This window comes from Eumetopias jubatus, unplaced genomic scaffold, assembly GCF_037043125.1.
Source record: "Eumetopias jubatus isolate StellerSeaLion01/CBP00866 unplaced genomic scaffold, mEumJub1_p1.0 scaffold_12, whole genome shotgun sequence".
Lineage (NCBI taxonomy): Eukaryota > Metazoa > Chordata > Mammalia > Carnivora > Otariidae > Eumetopias > Eumetopias jubatus.
In genome coordinates this window covers 86,222,148-86,242,348 of record NW_028274818.1, presented here as the reverse complement: position 1 = coordinate 86,242,348, position 20,201 = coordinate 86,222,148, and the positions used below count along the sequence as shown (strand labels likewise).

General features: G+C 53.9%; 1 protein-coding gene across 1 annotated transcript; it reads right to left on the bottom strand.

The window, feature by feature from the left end:
* Positions 1-327: 327 nt before the first annotated feature.
* On the bottom strand, positions 328-20,201 carry SDR42E2 (short chain dehydrogenase/reductase family 42E, member 2). Its single transcript, XM_028090410.2, has 12 exons — positions 20,139-20,201; positions 17,501-18,214; positions 16,891-16,986; positions 14,809-14,866; positions 14,029-14,147; positions 13,239-13,314; positions 10,450-10,532; positions 8,747-8,884; positions 8,121-8,186; positions 6,272-6,335; positions 4,648-4,721; positions 328-1,595 (listed from the first exon to the last, which is right to left on the bottom strand). Exons 2-12 carry the CDS (start codon positions 18,176-18,178, stop codon positions 1,356-1,358), a joined length of 1,692 nt encoding a protein of 563 aa, XP_027946211.1. The 5' UTR covers positions 18,179-18,214; positions 20,139-20,201; the 3' UTR covers positions 328-1,355.

The following is a 20,201-nucleotide window of genomic DNA, read 5'->3' as shown; positions in this document are numbered from 1 at the left end:
ATCACCACTGCCCCCTTATTAACAAGTAGAGGAAATATGAAATTATAAAATAGGACCAAAATAAATTCTAACTCTTCCCATTATAATTATATTGGTACTTTTTCAAAAGGCCCAGTTCTTTAAAAAGTTATTTTTTGAGATATAACTTACACATATTAATTTCAGATGTACAACATAATGATTTGTGTATATATTGTGAAATGATCACGTCTAGTTAACATCCATCAAGACATATAGTTACAATTTTTTTTTTAAGGAGAATTTTTAAGATCTACTATCTTAGCAACTTTCACATATATAATATAGTATTATTAACCATAGTCACCATTACATCACCATGACTTCTTTATTTTATAACTGGAAGTTTATACCTTTTGACCACCTTAAAAAGTTTTGTTTTGGTTTAGATCCTTGCCGGTACAGAAGCCTGTGCTTACTAAGCTAAGTCAGCCCCAGGCTAGTAAGCCGGAAACCCAAAAAGGCTAGGCTGGGTTAGGCAGAAGCCTGGGCCTCAGGTGACCCTCCAACCCTGACTATCAACACACACGGAGATATGCATGACTGAGTGAACCCAAAACATTAAGGTAGCAGCAGATCAAAAGCAATTCTCCTAGAATGAGTCTATTCCAACATCTCAAGATGATCTCAGGACAAGCACAGAGGAGTCTGAGCGGCGAGGAGGGTCCAGTGTCCCTAGAGAGGGAGCAGCAGACCGGGAAAACTGCAAACAGACCTGCATTTGGCCGCTAGAGACAACTCCGGCCAGGCCCCAGGAACTCACCTAGGAGGCGTGGCCGGAGAGGGGCGGGGAGTCAGAGAGGGAGAGGGCGGGGCTATTGCCGAAATACAATTAGAAGAGGGGAGGGACCAGATCCAGAGGGAGGAGCAGGGCCAGTCGGAAGGAGAAACGAAGGGGAGGGCGCAATCCTACCGGTCGGGCCAGAAAGAGGGCGGAACCAGAGCAGGGGAGAATTCGGGGCAGAGATGGGGGTGAAGGCCGGGAAGGCGGACGAGGCTGTGCGGCTACCTGCTCAGTAACCCGGCCCGGCCAAGACCCAGAAGGCAGGGCCATGGCTCAAGAGGCGGAGCAGAGGCGTGCGCAAGCCCGGAGATCAGGACTGGGGCGGAGTCAAGACTCAGGGGGCGGGATCAAGTCCAGAGGGCGGGGTGTGGGCGGAGCAAGGGTACGGGGGGCGAGCCCAAGCCCGGAGGGCAGGACAGGGGCGGAGTCAAGACTCAGGGGCGGGTCCAAGCCCAGGGGGCGGGGTGTGGGCGGGGTGTGGGCGGGGAAACGGGCGGGGCCAAGCCCGGAAGATGGAGCAGAGGCAGGAGCCGAGTCTGGCCAGTGACGAGCTTCAGACGATGTACTGCTGCAGGCCTGGCAGGTGCAGGGCCAGGGCGAAGAGCCCGAGCAGCAGCAGCAGTCCGAGCAGCAGCCGTAGGAGCGTCCGCGCCGAACAGCCGCAGGGCCGCTGGCTCGTGGACCGCACGTATTGTTCCACGACGTCGGCGAAGCTGAACTTGTCTGGCGCGTAGCCCAGCTGCGCGCGGGCCTTGGCGATCTGGAAGGTGTGCGTCACCGCCACGCTGCGCACCTGCGGGGAGAGAGGCGGGGTTGCCGAGGGGCGGGGCTCTGCGAGTGGGAAGCACACTCCACCTTGTTTTACCGAAAAGGAAAAGAGGGCAGAGGTTTCCCTCAGTTTCAGAGAATCCGTGGGCTGGATCTTGCTCCTGCGATGCCCTCCTCAGGGAAGATTTCCTTTTTTCCATCCCATCTCCGTTTTCTTCGAGGGCGCCTCCTCCAGAAGGCCTCTTCTGCATCTCCCCCAGCCTAACTGAACTTCTCAGTCCCCCAAAAGTGAAGGTCCCACCTCTGCACTTTCCCTTCCCCGGCCTAGCACGGTGCTGGGACTCAGCCGGCACTTGCACATTCTTGGGTATGCACTAGGAGAAGCTGACCGCCCTGTCTGTGGCCTGGGTCCTGCTCTCCAGAAAAATGACCCCAGGAAATGCTCTAGACTTCTCTGGCCACAGCCCCAGGGCGCAGCCTTCTTGCGCCCTCCCTGGTTAAGCTTACCAAAGAGAGGAATTCAATTATACAGAAGCGATTACTCTCCAGGCTCTGGGCTGCGTTTCTTCCCACTGCTGGGGCTCATAGGTTTCCAGGGCCGAACAGATAGCTGTCAATAACTGAACAGGCACTGTGCTTGGCCTGGGCTAAATCCTTTCTAGGCCTTAGCTTATTTAATCCCCTGAGATGGTACTACCACCATCTCCTCTTTACATATTTGCTTTTTTTTTTCTCTTTGCATATTTAAAAATTAAGAAAACAGGTTAAGCGACTTGCCCATCCTCTTCCCTGCTATGCTGGGACTGGGAGGATGCCCTCCCACCTCATTTCTTCCTCTATTGTTCCTCAGCTGGACCCTGGGAAGGGGTTGGAGAGAGCTGCTGGATTCTCCCATGGCAATGAAACAGCCCCTCTGGCCAAGCTGCTGATCTTTTTTTTAAGAGTTATTTATCCATTTGACAGAGAGAGACAGCGAGAGGGGAACACAAGCAGGGGGAGAAGCAGGCTTCCTGCAGAGTAGGGAGCCCAATGCGGGGCTTGATCCCAGGAGCCTGGGATCATGACCTGAGCCGAAGGCAGAAGCCTAACGACTGGGTAACCCAGGCTCCCCTAAGCTGCTGGTCTTGTATGCTTGTGGGGGAGAGGGCAGTCTTGTCCCTTTTTGCCCCAGGTAGTAAGTTCAGGACCTTGGGGGATACAGCTGGAAACTAGATCAGCAGGGTCCTGGACACACTGCTCTCAGGCTTAGATGTCACCTTCCTTTGGGAAGTCCCCTTAACTTCCGCAGAACTGGCTTAGGTGCCCCTTCCGTGTGCTCTGAAGTTCCTCATAGTTTCCTCCAGTATAACTCTTATCACAGCGTGCTGAGTTGCCCGGTTACGGAGCTGTCTTTCCCTTTGGACTGTGAGCCCCTTGAGGCAAGGGCTATGTCTTGTCTCCACTACTTAGCACAATGTCTGGCACACAGTGGGTGCTCAAAAATGTTCAATGAATCAGACTGACACTGGAGGGCTGGTTGGTATGTCACAGACTGACCAGCAGAGAGCGCCTGAGCCACAGCGCCCAGAAACCTCCCTAGCTAAGTGGGGATCCTTTACCCCTTCGCTGAACTGGGAAACCTGTAAGTGAAACCAGAGGGGGGTTGGGGGGTGTTAATTCCCACCCAACCACAATTCAGTGGCACATCGGCAGCTAATTTACATGATTGTGATTCCTGAGTCATTTCACAAGTTGATGGTTAAGCTTGAAATCATTTAGGTCTGGTCTGGGTTCGAATGTCAGCTCTGCTACTTAAGTGAATACTCATGGGTTGGTTATTTCAGCCCTGTGTGTCTCATTTCCTCTGGAAATGGAAATAACAATCTACAATTTAGTAGTGAAAATGAAATGAGATAAAGCACAATGCCTGGCATATCCATCACTCAATAGATGGCTACTCTTGTCATTCCCTTTCCTCTGGGAGTCTGGATGGCCCAAAGGAGAAACCACAGGGAAGTGCTTCTTTCTGTGGCCCATGCTCTCTGAGTCAGACAGCACTGAGCTTGAGTATGAAGCCAATGCCAGAACCATGTGGCCTTGGACAAGTCACTAACTTCTCTAATGCTCAGTTTATCATAAAACATGATCATAATCTCTTGCCCTTCCTAACTTAGCAGGACATTAGAGAGAATCAGATGAGAGTGTGAACTAGGAGGATTTTGCAAGTAATGCCAAACACTTTATAATCTTCATTAAAACATCCTCTCTTTTAGGGGCGCCTGGGTGGCTCAGCTGGTTAAGGTTCGACTCTTGATTTTGGCTCAGGTCATGATCTCATGGGTCATGATTCCAGGGTCATGAGGTTGAGCCCTGAGTAGGGCTCCGTGCTCAGCGCTGAGTCGGCTTGAGAGTCTCTCTCCCTTTCCCTCTGCCCCTCCCCCCACTTGCACGCGCTCTCTCTAAATAAATACGTGGCTCACTTGGTTAAGCGTCTGCCCTCGTTTCAGGTCGTGATCCCAGAGTCCTGGGATGGGAGTTCTGCATTGGGCTCCTTGCTCAGCGAGTGCTTCTCCCTCTGCCTCTCCCCCTGCTTGTGCTCTCTCTCTGACAAATAAAATGTTTTTTAAAAGTCCTCTTTTAAAAACTATATGTGCTAATAGAAAACTGCATCATCAGCATTTGAGAATAGTATTCTGGACACAGTAGGCACTTAATATATACTTATTATTCAGTAAGCGTGGTGCACCTAGAGCCACTAGGCTCCATGTGCACGTTGTCTTGAGCGTTGGTGGCGCCAGTGGGTGGCATTCAAAAACGTGAATGTTACGGAACCTGCCTTTGGGAGCCTCCAGTCTGGCAGCGAAGATACGCTGCTTAAGAACAAAATGACAGGGATGAGTGACAGGCTCCAGGCTCATCGCATTTCAGACCAAGAGAGCACAGCCTAAGAAAAAGCCCAGACGTTGGGACGATTCTAAAGAAGCCCACCTGGAAGGTTCTGAGACCTCAGACAAGCATCCCGTTATGGCATCAAAGGGGTGAGGGGTGGGGCCAGTGGGGGTGTAGAACAGGAACCACCCCAGAAGCAGCCCCCTTACCTCGCTCCGGGTGAGCAGCGGGGGGACGCTGTAGATGGGCCTCAGGGCCAGGTGCAAATACTCCATCACTGCGGCTGTGCGGGGAGACAGGGGCCAATGACCAGGGCGCCTCCCTCTGTGCAAGCTCTGGGGAGGCCCTCGGGGACAAATTAGTTGGGGGCATTATTTGCTTTGCTGGGGGGGGGGGGCGCATCTCTTCACTTTGCCAAATTCCCCTGTCCTTGAATTCCTTTAAATCAGTAGCTCTCAGCACACGCCGGGGTGCCTTGTTTGGCTGTGAAATGTGTCACAAGTAAGTTGTCATTAATATTAAAGGACTGACATTTGAAAATAAAGCAGAGCAGATTCACAGCTCAAATCATGCCTCCTCCTTTCACTCACTCCTATTCCAGTGTGGTCTCTTGAGGAGGAGAGAGAAGTTGGAGCAGAGGTTCTCAATCTGGGTGGCACACTGGACCACTTTTTAAAATGCTCATGCTCCCGGGGCGCCTGGGTGGCTCAGTTGGTTAAAAGACTGCCTTCGGCTCAGGTCATGTTCCTGGAGTCCCGGGATCGAGTCCCACATCGGGCTCCCTGCTCAGCGGGGGGTCTGCTTCTCCCTCTGACTCTCTTCCCTTTCATGCTCTCTCTCTCTCATTCTCTCTCTCTCTCAAATAAAATCTTTAAAAATAAATAAAATAAAATAAAATGCTCATGCCCCCCACCGCCCCTTTCCTCTTGCTGCTGCTGATGTAGTGGGTCTGGGGATCCACTGAGGCATTTTGATATTTTATAAGCTCCCCGGTGATTCAGATGTGCAGCCAGGGTTACGAACTCGGGGGTGATAGTTAGCTCAAGAGGAACTGGAAATGTATATACAATCCTGTAAAACTACCAGAACCCATGGCTGATCTTTTCCCACCTGTGGGTCAAAGAGCATCAATCACTGTGGCAACGCTGGACATGAGAAGTCACCCCGCATGTGTGGCCTGGTGGGCAAAAGTTGGCAGATCCCTGCTTTAAATGGCAAGCATCCCACTGCATTTAAAATAGAACAGATCTATAGCTAAGGTCTGCCAGGAATGCAGCTGTTTGTGACTTGAGGGTCATTGTCCCCTCGGGCTGACCATGTTGTGCCTGGTGCTTGCTCTGCGTTCCAGCTGGAAGGAGGCCAGCAGAGGTGGTGATGGGGGGCAGGGTGGTGAGAGTTAGAGGCTGACCTGAAGGGTGAGGAGGAAACTTCACATACTCCAAAAACAGCCTTGACTTCGGGGTGACCTCAGGGGAGAAGGCGGCCCCAGGGCTTCCTCTCTGCCTGACTGGCATGATGCCTTCCACTACAGGCCACGGGGCTGGCCAAGCCCAGGTGTGAATTCTGCCTGTCCCGCTTTCTCACGGTGGCCCAATCACACCCACCTTGCAGGTAGGACAGGGTTTATACTGGGCCAGGATGAGGGTGAGGAGGCTGCCAGGCAAGGGCCAATTGGGCTTGGAGCACCTGCCCACGAGAGTGATGGTCTCCTGAGATTTTGCGCCCTCAGTGCCTCACTCACCTCCACCTAGTCCTGGCCCTGGGTCTGAAATGAGGTGATGCATATGTACCCGGCTCATGGAGGGATTTTACTACACACACTCTTTTCCTTACCTGTTAGGTAAACCCAGGAAGTAGGCACCTGGATCCAGGGCTGGCTGTACCCTAGCTTCTCAAACTGCAAGGAAACATGGCCCGAGATGAGAACAGGTCTTCCGGGGGCCGGTGTGGAAAGGCCACATGTTCTCTTTACCCTGGGGGTGAGCAGAGGTACCACCTGGCCACCCAAGGGGGAAAAAAACCCCACAGCCAGCCCCAACCCTGCGCCAGTCTTGAAATGGAAAGCTTTGATCTAGAAAAGTCAAGTTGGACTTAAATGCATGGGTCGGTTTTTAACCTGGGATCATTCACATCATTTAGTGACTCCTGACATCTGCCTACAGCCAAAGGCATAGGCACAGTGCAGCAGTTCCTCAAAAATTTACTTTTTTTTTTTTAAGATTTTATTTATTTATTTGACAGAGAGACACAGCGAGAGCAGGAACACAAGCAGGGGGAGTGGGAGAGGGAGAAGCAGGCTTCCCGCTGAGCAAGGAGCCCGATGTGGGACTCGATCCCAGGACCCTGGGATCATGACCCGAGCCGAAGGCAGACGCTTAACGACTGAGCCACCCAGGCGCCCAGCAGTTCCTCAAAAATTTAAACGGGGGCGCCTGGGTGGCTCAGTCGTTAAGCGTCTGCCTTCGGCTCAGGTCATGATCCCAGGGTCCTGGGATGGAGCTCCTCTGCAGGGAGCCTGCTTCTCCCTCTCCCACTCCCCCTGCTTGTGTTCCCTCTCTCGCTGTGTCGCTCTCTCTCTGCCAAATAAATAAACAAAATGTTAAAAAAAAAATTTAAACAGAGAGCTTCCACCAGACCCAGCACTACCACCCCGGGGCACACACCCAAGGGAAATGAAAACGTATGTACACAAAATATGTATACACTAATGTTCACAGCAGCATTTTCACAGTAGCCCCAAAGTAGAAAAACCCCTATTTCTATCAACTGATGAAAAGATTAACAAGATGTGGTATATCCCTAGAAGGGAATATTTTTTGGCAATAGAACGGAATGAATATTGATAGGATGCAGGCTACACATGGATGCACTTTGAAGGCATGAGGTCAAATGAAAGAAGCCTAACAGAAACGTTCACATATTGTATGATCTCACTTACAGGACATGTCCAAAGAGGCAAGTCTACAAAAACAGGGAGTGGACTAGGAGTTGTATGGGGCTAGGGGTGGAGTTGGGGTAAAGGCATAATTTGGGGGGGGTTCTTTTTTGGAGGATGAGGAAATGTTCTAAAATTGATTATGGTGATGGTTGCACAACTCTGAATATATGAAAAGCCATCAAATTATGTGCTTTAAATAGGTGAATCGTACAGTATATGAATAATATCTCAATAAAGCTGTTGACATTGATGTGCCTGAATGCCACAGGATGGATCGTCCAGCGCAGGGCTGCTGGTCAACCCCTTCCAGGCAGCCCTGGCCCCAAGAAGGGGTCTGTAGGGTACTGGATGAGGAGGCCAGGGTTCTCTGAAGGGCGGCAGCATAGGAAGCCCCAGGGCCAACACCTCCCTCTGTGCTTCAGTCTACCTTCTACTTACCCCTTGTGGAGCTTTGTCATACTGTATGGGGGCGTCACAAGCAAACATGCGCAGGGCAAGTCAACATAAATCAGGAGTCAGGCTGGGAGGGACTATGGCAACCCAGGGGAGTACATGGCCCCCCAAAGGGGCAGCCACACCCAGCTCTAGCCAGTTCCAGTGTTGCCCAGTGGACACTATCACCAGAGCTGGTTTCTAATGTGAAAGCTTCTGATTTTCTGGATGGAGGAAAGGATGACGAGAGAAGATGTGCAGAATCCCTGAATCCTCACCCGGGGTGGGGGTGGGTGATGTCTGGACACCTACCAGCGGGGCCATCCATTCGAAGAGGTTGACACTCTCCCCATCATTGATGTAGTATGCCTGGCCACTCTGAGGGGACACACAGGGAAGGGGACAGTGAGGCATCTGCCCCCCAGCCTGACCCCACCCTTTCAGATGGCTCGGCAGCTGCCCCATCTCCCCAATTCTCCTGAGCAGCCACTGAGGAGTCATGGCCATTCCCCAGCCCTGGGGACAGACCTGGGCAATTCCCTTTGAATTCTGAGACTGCCATCCTGACTAGCTGTGTGACCTCAATAGAGTCACTTAACCTCTCTGTACCTCAGTTCCTTCATCTGAGAAACGGGAAGAAAATAACAGGTTCTCCCTCTTGGACTGTTGTGAAGATTACATGGGATGGTGTATATAAAATGCTTAGCATTTGGTGACCATGACTTCAGGACCACCAACACCTACATCACAGGGTTGCTGCAAGGAGCTAATGATGCTCTATAAAGACCCCCTCACCCCGAGCTTCCCTGAGCCTACGGTCCCACCGACCATCTTGAGTTGGGGAGAAATGTGTGTGAGCCAGCAGTCCCCTAGGGATGGGGTGCCCTGTCTGCAGCCAGCTGGTGGGGGAGGTGGGGACAGCCCTGCAGGAGACTCACGGCCACGTAGCCCTTGGCCGCGGTGAGGGCCTCAGCTGCCAGCACGTGTGCCTGCACCAGATTGTGCACGTGGACCCAGTTCATCTGCGTCCTGCGGTTCCCAAATCGGAACATGAATAGCCTCTTCTTGATGTGGCTCTGGAGGCGGGTGATAAACACAGACTCAAGCCTGGAGTGGCTTTGAATACCATTTATATGACGATGGCTCCCACATTTCTAGCTCCAGGCCAGACCCTTCTGCCCCAGACCCACGTCCCGACGTCTCCATGTGGTGGCCACTTGTCCGTGTCCTGGAGCGAGTGCCTGACCTTCCAGCTCCTGATCAAGTCCCCCCCACCCCCCCATCTCACTAGACAGCACTCCGCCGCTCAGGCTGAAACCCTGGGGCCTCCGCTGGCCTTCCCTTCTCTCCATTCCATGTCCAACTCATCTGCAAATCCAGTTGGCTCAACTATTACACTCTGTCCAGAATCCCCCTGCTTCTCACCGCCCCAGCTGCTGCCCCTCTTTTCTACCTGGAGACCAAAAGAGCCTCCGAACTGGTCCCCACTTCCACCCACGGTCCCTGCGGTTGTTCTCCACACAGCCAGGGGGATCCCCCTGAATCTTAGATCCTGTGTCTCCCTGCTCAGAATCTTCTGGATGCCCACGCTGCCAAAAGAAGTCTCGACAACAGCCGAGGGGGCCCTTCTGCTCTGGCCCAGCTACCCTCCAACTGTCTGCTATGAACTTCCTTGCCCACTCAGCTCCAGACACACGGGCTCCCCCCAGCGTGTGCAGCAGACTCCCATCTCAGGGCTTCTGACTTCCCTCTGCCTGGAAGGCTATCCCTCCAACCTGGTGTGATGCACACTGCCACCAGCTCGATGAGGCTCCCCGGCTGCCTGGGCGCCCAGCTCCCACACCCTGCTCCGCCTTTCCGTTATTTTTCCAACGCACCTTGCACCTTCAAACACCCTTTATCGTGTATCATGTTTATTACCCATCTCCTGTGAGAATATAAGCCCCACAAGGGCAGGAATCGTCTGTTTTGCTCACTGATCTGTCGCAAAGCCCAGAGCAGCACCGTTTCTCATTCCGGGTTTGTACCCAAGCTGCCTGCCACGTTTGGACCACCATCCCTCTCCCACCCCATTTCCTTGGTTCATTCTTTCTTCCCTTTCCAAACAGCACAGGCATCATCCTGGACCTCCCCTGCCAGGCTCCCTCTGTGTACTCCCATATTCTCGTTCTTCCCTCCACGTAGCCCTGGCCACACTGGTTCTGTGACGGTACCGCCTGTCTCCCGACCAGGCTGTGAGCAATCTGAGGACAAGGCCTACAGTCCCTCATAGCTCTATTGCTGGCACCTGACTCTCCCTGGAGAGGGGCTTCCTATATGAAGACCCTTGTGCTGGCAGCACGGGATGAGCCATCTGGCCACCAGGAGCCCACATCTGAGTAGGGACAACAGGCTCCCTCTGCCTCTTTGGGGTCATAGCTCCAGAACTCCCCAACCTGTACCTAACCCTGGCAGGCACACACTGAGACCTTTGTTCCTGGTGGGTCTGCTAGGGGTAGGGACAGCTCCCAGAACTAAGAGCCCCAGGCTCAGGATGTTGCCCCAAGACCAACACAGTGACTGTGGACCAGAAGGGCCCCAATCCATGCACGCAGCAGCCAGACTCATCCTGAGTCTCAGGCCCGGGGCCGGGCTGACATACCGCGACGCGGGGCAGGTGCCTCTGCTCTTCAGGGCCATAGATCCCTGGGGGCCGGAGCACACACGTCCGCAGAGTGCCTCCTCCTAGGACACAAGGAGGGTGGTCAGGGGCCTGGGGAGGGGTGGCACAGCAGGGAGAGACACACAGAAATGCTGTCCACACCTTCCGGTCCTTGCCTGGACAGGTTAGCAGGGAAGACTGGCCCTTGGGGTTTCCTTATTCAATTATTCTCAATCTGTTAGTCATTTAACAAACAACATTCAGAGGTTGCCCAACCTCTACCCCCAGCACTGGACCCCGGGAATCCAAGGGTAACCAAGAAATGGTCCCTGCTCTCATGATGCTCACAGGCCAGTAACCAGTGGTAAGACCTGGATGCAGATATGTACGCGGCCCATGAGTTTACCCTGCACTCGATAGATGTAATTTCCTTTGACTCCCCTGAGAGTCAACTGAGCCCATTTTACAGTGTACACCATCTTCCTTTGGGGGCCCCTCCCCCACTGCACAAGGTCTTAGGGGGCTGTCAGTCTGGATGCGCCAGATGCCTCACTCTCTCCTGAGGTGGTGGCCATGGGACCCAAGCCGGGTCCATGACATATTCTCACCCAAGAACATGACTCTCAGCATCACCGACACCAGGATCTAAATTCCTACGAGTGGGTTCACCCTGAAAAGACTGGTCACCAGCTCCTGCCACCCAGTCCCTGGAGCTTCTCCAACCCTATCCTTTCCAAGCCCTGGTAGTCATTTTTCTGGAAATATATTTTCCAGAAACGATCCCACAGCCTTCCACTATAAGTTCCTTTTCCCAGCAACTTAGCCAGGGCTGGTGTCTTGGGTCATAGCCCAACACCCTGACTGCTTCCCCACCAACATCCTCACTTTACCATGAGGCCAGTATAGTGGGTTGAGTGGTGGCCCCCGAAAAGATATGTCCACATCCTGCAACCTGTGGATATGACTGGATTTGGAAGAGTGTCTTTGCAGACGTAATTAAGGATCTCAAAATGAGATCATCTTTGATTATCCGGTGAGCCCCAAATCCAACGTGAGTCCTTATAAGGGACTCACAGAGAAGAGACATGTGGACCCCAAGGAATGAGTGGGGCCACCATAAACTGCTGAGACAAGGAGGTTCTCCCCTAGAGCCTTTGGAGGGAGTGCAGCCCAACTTGGTCTCACACACCCGACTGTGAATTGTGAGAACCATGAGAGAAGACATTTCAGTTTTAAGCCACCAAGTTTGCCGTCCATTGTCCCGTTTGTACTGAGCTGAGATTTGCAGTCTTGGGGCTCTGCTTCAGAGACCGGGGCCCTCCATGCCAGGTTAGAGGCAGAGTCTCAGGGACCAGCTTGTGTTAGCAGGGACTGGAAATCACCCAGGGTGACCATGGCTGGACTCCTGGAAGGCAGGTATCAGGTGAGCTTTTCTGTAAACAACCTGCAGCTAATTTTAAACTCTGGGTCACCTAGGCATGGTTGGGGGGAGGTCTGGTTGCAGTTGACATTGGCTGGCGGGGCGCTGGGCAGCTACGTCACAGAAGGGCGGAGCCCAGGGTATCCATGACTCCTGACCACGGAAAGCTGGGGATGCTCATATAAATAATTCTTGGCCAAAGGATTAAGTGTCTGGTTTGCAGGCTGCTGGTCCAGCCAGAGATGGCCCCAGGCAGAGAAAAGAAGTCAACTACCCAGGGTCAAACCCCTGGGAAAACACAGCTGGATGTGTGTTCCCACTGGGATCAGCGGGCAAGGCCTGATAGGTCCAGGGTGCCAGGGTAGGGTGGGGAGGATTTTAGGGAAAAAAACCCATGCTCAATGGTCTGCTCAGCTGTGGCTACAGTGAAGCATGATGGTTCAGATCCAGGCTCCAGGCTCTGGTGTTAGACCCCCCTGGTGTGGCGGGGCCGGGGGGGGGGGGGGGGGTTCAAATCCCACCTCTGCCACCTAATAGCTATGTGACCTTAACGAAGTCAGTTCACCGCTCAGCCTCAGCCTCTTCCCCCATAAATCCACGGATTATAGTTGCAAGCATCCCTCACTCTCCAAATCAATCTGGCTCCTGTGTTTGGAAAGCAGGGGATCCCTCAGGTTCTTAGCTCACATGGATACTGTAAAGAGTTACTGAGAACCTTGCATATAAAATTAGCATGTAAAATAGGGCCAGGCATATAGTAAGCGCTCGGTAAATGCACACCGTCCATATTCTTTTTTCTTCCCTTTTAAACAGGCAATTGCCTGTTATTATTTTATTCTCATAAAAGCTCTTCGAGGTAGATTCCACTATCATCCTCATTTTGTTACAGATGAGGAACCTGAGGCATGGAAAAAAGGATATTGCCCAAGATCACATCACAAAGCCAAGAGGTGGTGGTGTCTGGATTTTAACTCACTTCAGTCTGAGCCAGCGTGTGGGAGCAGCTACTGTGTCATACTGACACCTGTCCATAGTCTTCTTTTTTTTTTTTAAGATTTATTTATTTGAGAGAGAGAGAGTGGAGAGATCCACTCCTACATGGCAGAAAAAACACCCACTTCTATCTGGTCTCTTGGTCCACTCAAGACCGTGAGCAACACGAGGACAGGGACTGGACCTGACTTTCTAGAGACCGTATCCCCAGTGGGGTTTGGGCACACAGCAGGTGTTCAGAATTTGTGGAGTGATGAGGGACGAAGGCCCTGGGGAGCTGTCCTATCGAAGGAAGGTGAGCCTCAGAGACACAGAAGCTAAAAGCCAGACTCCCCCGTGCACTTTGGGGGCGTCAGCGGGGCCCCACGATACTAACCTGGGAGAGGTGTTCCATTGGCCATGAGGGTCAGCTGGTCAGCGATGGCTTTGGTTCGTGAGTAGTGGTCCACGTGCTGCCAGAGGAAGGGAGAAGGGAGCCACCAGGCAGGGGTCAGCGACCCTGCTGGGGAGGCCTGCCCAGCCCACCCGGCACTAGGCCTGCCCCTCTGCTTCAGCCCACACAGGGGTCGGATTCTGGGGACCCCCCCCCCGGGAAATGGCCAAGGCCCAAGCCCCTGTGCCTGGGAAATGGCCAAGGCCTAAGCCCCCGTGCCTTTCTTCTCCCCCTGGGGTGGGAGCGACAGGAGCAGAGCTCAGAGTAGTGACAACAACCAGGGTCCCTCTACTCAGGGAGGCTCTTGCCGGCCCCCAGGGCTTGCTCTGGGATGCGGATGCCGCACGTGGGCTGGATGGACTATTTCCATGTGGTTCTTTAGTGTCCATGGCTTTTTCACATACATCATCTCATTTCCTGCTCGCCACACACCCACGGGGTGGAGTGGTCACGGCCGGATGAAGAAAAAGAGGCTCAGAGTAAAGTGACTTGTGCAGAGTCCCACGGGTAGAACATGGCTGGGCTGGCTCAAGGCCAGGTCTGTGTGATTGCAAACCCCCTGCTGGCATGACCAGCTGAAATAGGAGGCTTGTGCTACTCAGTTTTGGGGACCCCTTCTTCATGGGACTCACCAGGAGTTGTGAGGTTGACCCCAGTTTCCACCCATCCCTGCCCTTGGGGCTGTGTGTCCCAAGCCCAGTGGCCCCGCCCACCTCTCCTGGAAGCCACGTACCTTCTCCAGTGGGAAATATGGCACAGAGTCCTCATCACCCTCTTCTATGGGCTTCCCGCCGAACATGACATTGACCGTGCTGGTGTAGATGAGCCTTGGGACCCGCCGACGGACACAGACTGCAGTGACAGGGGCGCACACAGCAACACACGCGCGCGGACACGCACACGCACACGCACACACACGTGGCCAGCATGAGCGGGAGTTGGCTGAGGAGGTGCCCACTGGGACCCAGTCTTGGACACACATCCTGGCCCCTGGCCCAGAATCTAGAGATGCTCAGGAGGGAAGGGGGTTGGGTCAATCCCTGCTCTGTGGGGCCCTGGGGGCCAGGCTGGCTCACTCCTCCTCAGTATGGCCATGGCCCCTGAGCTACCTTGCAGCAGACCAGTCAGAGGAAAGTCTCACTCGATGGGGACACAGAAAAAAAGACACTCTAGAATCAGAGAGAAAAACAGGATGCCGCATGCCCAGAGAACTCGGATGTGGGTCTTGTATTTCAGTGACTTTTCTAACCCTTAATCCCTGAAATGCAAACCCCATGCTGCCCGTGTCCCCAGACAGGCTGTGGCCACACTGACCCCCCCACATGGGGGCCCGGGCAGGTCCGCAGTACAGTTAGGATGTGCTGCCCACAGGCCCTCCGCTGGGGTGGGCAGGGGGAGGGGAGGAGGATCCCACCTCTCTTCCCCTCCCCCGACCCCAGAGCTGGGCCTGTGGCAGGAAAGGGGACAGAAGCAGGAAACACACAGCAGGTCACACGGAGCTCTGAGCGCCTACCATTGATCACTAGTTTGGTGCCTCCAACATTTATAGACTCAATCTGCTCTTTTTGCAGCTAAAAGACAAGAGGGAGTTGGGAAAGTGGTGGTGCTGCTCAGACCTCCTCGAGGAGCCACTGAGGCTGTAAGGTGGGCTTAGGGTGGGGCCGGGCGGGGGCCGCAGGATGTCTGGCTCAGCAGCAGGGATCTGAGTGCAGGAGCCCTGGGCCCCGGGGCCCAGCTCTGCCACGGTCTCCCGGGGCAGCCAGCAGAGGTTCCATCCCGTGCCTGGCCCTCAGCTCCCTCGTCTGTAAAGTGATGGCAGACCCCCTCGAGTGGTGGGCAGGATTGAATACACCCGTGGCAGGTCCGGGTACAGTGTGTGACACAGAAAAGGGACCCAAAATGTGTTGGATCATTTCCTCACTCTGGCAGTCTGGGTTTCCTTAGCTGTCAGACAGACAGGGTAACACTGTTCATGCTCTAGCGAGGTTGTGTCTACACAGAGAGACCTGCTTGTGTTTCCTGGGACAGGATGAAGCCTTTACATCTCACTTAATTCTCACAACGGGGTGCCTGGGTGGCTCAGTTGGTTAAGCGACTGCCTTCGGCTCAGGTTATGATCCTGGAGTCCCGGGATCGAGTCCCACATCGGGCTCCCTGCTCAGCAGGGAGTCTGCTTCTCCCTCTGACCCTCTTCCCTCTCGTGCTCTCTATCTCTCATTCTCTCTCTCTCAAATAAATAAATAAAATCTTAAAAAAAAAAAAAAATTCTCACAACGAACCAGGAGGTGGGTTCTGTCTCAATTTTTAAACTATATTTATTCTCATTGCAGTTTTTTTTTTAATAGGTAATACAATTGCAAAGTTAAACATAACTCAAATGGGGCGCCTGGGTGGCTCAGTCAGTTAGGCGACCGACTCTTTTTTTTTTTAAACATTTTATTTATTTGACAGAGAGACAGCGAGAGAGGGAACACAAGCAGGGGGAGGGGGAGAGGGAGAAGCAGGCTTCCTGCCGAGCAGGGAGCTCGATGCAGGGTTTGACCCCAGGACCCTGGGGTTGTGACCTGAGCCGAAGGCAGACGCTTAACGACTGAGCCACCCAGGCGCCCCAAGGCGACCAACTCTTGATTTCAGCTCAGGTCATGATCTCAGGGTCATGGGATCGAGCCCTCTATTGGTCTCCAGTCTCAGTGCCACGTCTGCTTGAGAGATTCTCTCTCTCTCCCTCTCCCTCTGCCTCTCCCCCTCGCCCTCTCTCAATAAATAACATACTAAAAATATATTAAATAAAAAAAATAGAATATTAAAAAAAACAGTAAACAGGGTGTACACCCAGTACACCCTCAAACAGTAAAAAGGGTGTACAGGAAAAAGAAAATTTCCTTCCCACTCCTGATTCCCTGCCTTCCCTCCCACCCCCACCCCCCCACAGAGGCAACCACCTTTACTGTTACAGTCCGTGTATTTCTAGACATAATCTATACTTATTAATATCAGCACATACACATGTGTGGGCATATAAATATTTATCCTAGCTGCCGCTGCTGCTGCTGCTTCTTTTTTTTACAAACAGGATATCAAACACTGTTTTTGCACCATGGAAATTATTCTATTATCAGTACATACTGACTTACCTCATTCATCTGAATGGCTGCATAGAATTTCAATGGAGACCTTACAATTTATTTAAGTAGTCCTTAACTGATGGGCATAGTAACTGACGTTACTTCCTGTGTTTTGTTGTTATGAACAATGCAGCAAATATAAGCACAGTGTGATTTCGGAGCCTAAGGGTATCTGTATGTTTTGACAGGTACCCTCACACTGAGGAGGTTCTGACATGAATACTAGTACAAGTGAGGAAACAGAGGCTCAGAGAGGTTAAGTTAACTCGCCCTAGGTCCCACAGCTAGAAAGCAAAAGAACTGGCATTTGGTCCCATGGATGCAAAACGCAGACTGGTTATCATGTAAATCCTTCCTGGATTAGGTGAAGGGCGATAATGAATACACGGCATGAAGCGGGGTGTGTGGGCAGAACCAGGATCTGAACCCTGCTCTGTCTAACTCCAGGTGTTGTATGTGGGGGGGCTCACCTTCTCAGCACCAGACATTCCATAGGATGCCACGTGGAAGACACAGTCCACCCCTTCGAAGGCACGATACAGGGCTTCTTCATCACGGACATCCGCCTGAAACAGAGAAGGAAGAGATGGGGAAGGGGTTTGGGTCCGAGGCAGAGATACCAACTGTGTACCTTGCCAGGTCCCAGAGCTGGTCCTCTGACCCCACCCTGGCCAAGCACCTGTAGGAGAAGCTGTGGGGCAAGAGTTACCATATGATTCTACAGGGCCTCTTTGGCTTCATCATCACCACCGGCCCCATTTATCAAGCTAAGTTGCAGGGGCTGTGCTTGCTGTTTTTATGCACGCTGTCTCACTGACTCCCCATAAGACCCTTGTGAAGTCTTCTTTCCTGGATGAGGACATGGAAACTCAGAGACATGGAGCCTTGTGGCCATGGCTGCCCGGCGGGGAAGGGGTCAAACTTAAATAGTCCCACTCCAAGAGCCTGTGCTCTTCACTGGTTTCACATCAGACGCACACCTCCGCCGCCAGCCTGGGCTGGTCCCCACACCTCCACCGCCAGCCTGGGCTGGTCCCCACACCTCCACCACCAGCGCCCCCAAGACACTCATTACTGCACCTGGATGAACTCGGTCCCCGGGGACAGCTCCCACTGCGGTCTGCGGAGGTCAAGCAGCAGGACAGAACTGCCACTCTTGGCCAGGCTGGAGCCCAGGCTGAAGCCCAGATAGCCTCCTCCTCCAGTCACCAGAACCTTCTGCTGAGGGGCCTGCCTGTGTGTGGCCTGAGTCTTCTGCTGTGGTGCTGATGTGGGGGCTGTCTCTGGCTCACTGGGTTTGGGCCCAGTTCCAGACTCCTGTCTGGGCCTAAGCTCTACCCCTGGCCCAGGTAATGGTACAGCTCCTGGCCTAGGTACCGGCCCAGGGACTGACCCAGCTCCTGGCCCAGGCCCCAGACCCGGCCCAGGTCCTAAAGCAGCACCAGGCCCTGGCCTATGTCCAGACACAGCACCAGGCCCTGGTCCAGGTCCTGAAGCAGCAACAGGCCCTGGTCCAGGTTCTAGAAACACACCAGGCCCTGGCCCAGGTCTGGACACAGCACCAAGCCCCAGCCCCGGCCCCAGAACTGTAGTAGGCCCTGGTCCAGGTCCTGGAACTACACCCAGCCCAGGCCCAGGCCCTGACTCAGACCCCAGGCCTGAGACTCCTCCCCAAGCCTGGCAGACAGGGCAGCTCTTCTCGCCCCGGCCTACAGCTGTGCAGGCCTCTGAGGAGGAGCCTGCTGGGTTGGGCTTCATCCTCTAATGAACCATGCAGACCGAGGATCTGTCCACCTGTAGAGGAAAACAAAAGAAAGAACATTCTAGAGTTGTCTCAAGTCATGTGGATTATCAGACTAAGGAGAATTCCTGGTGAGGGTTAGAGATGCTCTGACTTCCCAGTGAACCTGTCCCTTGCAGAATTTTGAGAACTTTCAAGGTAGCTGCTGCCTCCCTCTGAGAGAGTCAGAGACAAAGGCAGTCAGGCCTTGGGTTTTACGGCTTTGGAAACTGAGGCCCAAAGTCACACTGCATAGCTGAGGTTTATACCAAGCATTCCTGATTTCTCTACCAGTTCCTTAAAATCCCAGTTCCCGTGTAGTACCAGAGGAAGACAGATCAAATCAGGCCCAGGGGAACCCCACCAGACTGGGGGGGTGACTGCTTTCTGACTGGGAAGATGGGGAGGGCTTCCTGGAAAAAGAGGTAGAAGGAAGAGGAGGGAGGGGAGGACGGAGAGGAGCGAAGGAGAGAGAATGGAGGAGATGAGGAGGAGGGATCTGCGTGGGATCCAAAAGGGCTCTGTGCTTGGAGCCCCGCACGCGATTCCGAGGGCCACACTGCCTCTACCCCGACACCTGCGGCCTCTGGTTCTCCCAGGGCCCCCCCACCTGCACAGGTGGCTGGCAGTACAGGTCTGTCCAGGCCCTCTGCTGGCTTCAGGGTCAGGTGCGTGAACCCTGGGGTCCAGGACCAAGCGTCCTGCTGTCCTCACTCCAGACTTGAAACGAGCCAGGCTGTCAGTCACTGTCACCATCATCATCCCACCCCACTTCCTGCTCCACCTGAAGACAAGGCGTCCACCAGGGGTCAGATGATCATCATTATCATCATTAATCATGGCAGCAACCATGACTGGTGGGCCAGCCGTTTGCCAGGCCCTGCGGATATAGAGATGGTGTCTCTGCCCTGCATGATGCCTACTGGCTGTAGAAAAGAATGGGCACTGAGTGACTGAGTGATGAGCCCCGTGGCTGTTGCAGGCGGCGTCATGGGGCAGGGACCCTGACAGCTATAGGGACTGTATCTTTCAGTCTCTGTTGTCACTGCCCTGCACTCCAAAGTTCCAGGTGAGGGACCCGGTCACACCCCGCACAAACACTGGCACTCATGGGTTTAACAGAGGGGAGACACCCCAAATCTGAGTCATCACAGGGGATGAGTCTAATTCCCCTGTAGGGAGGGGAGAGGACGCAGCCCCACAGTGGAGCCTTTCTCTACCCAGGACTCTGTTCCGGGGACTGGTCTCTGGGACCAGAACCATCTTGCTAGCCTATGGGGATGCTTCTTTTTGTGATGAAGACTGGGTGTGCCCTTAGGCAACATCCTTAAAACCTCACTGCACCTTGGTATCCACAGCTGTAAAATGGACCCAAATAACCCTGGTGTTCCATCTACCTCAGGGGGTGGTCATGAAAGACCAGATGCCAGAGCCCTTGGCAAAGCACCGGAAAGCGTGCTCCAGGAGGGCCTTGTTCACTGCAGTGCCCCCAGCACCTGCACCAGCGCTGGGTCGAGCAGATGGTGAGTAACAGCTGACTGCATGAATTCACTAAGAGCTCTCTTCTGCATCTGGGAGCGCCGCGGCGGCACTGAATTCTCCTGGCAGTCCTGAGCATGAGGCTACTGTTCCCATCACCCAGAGCTGGAAACTGAGGCTCAGAGAACATTCGCGAACTTTGATAGGATCTCAATAAATGGGTCGGCCTGGATCCAGGTCACTGGGGACCCAAAGTAGGGTTTGGTGAAGGGAACTGGAGGTCGGGCGTCAGGGACCCACCCCGGCCGCATCGACCTCACAGGGACGGGCAGGAGAGGGTGCCCCCGACTCTGAGAGCAGCCCCGGCCCCGGCACCTCTGGGCGTGTCCTCCGGCCCCCCCCACCGCGCCCCCTGCCCACGGAACCCCGGCAGCCCCCTGCAGCCCCCGCTGCGCTCACCCAGCTCGGCCCCCGCGGCGCTGCGTGCTCCCGGCGGCGTTGCGCCCACGGTCTCTGAGCTGC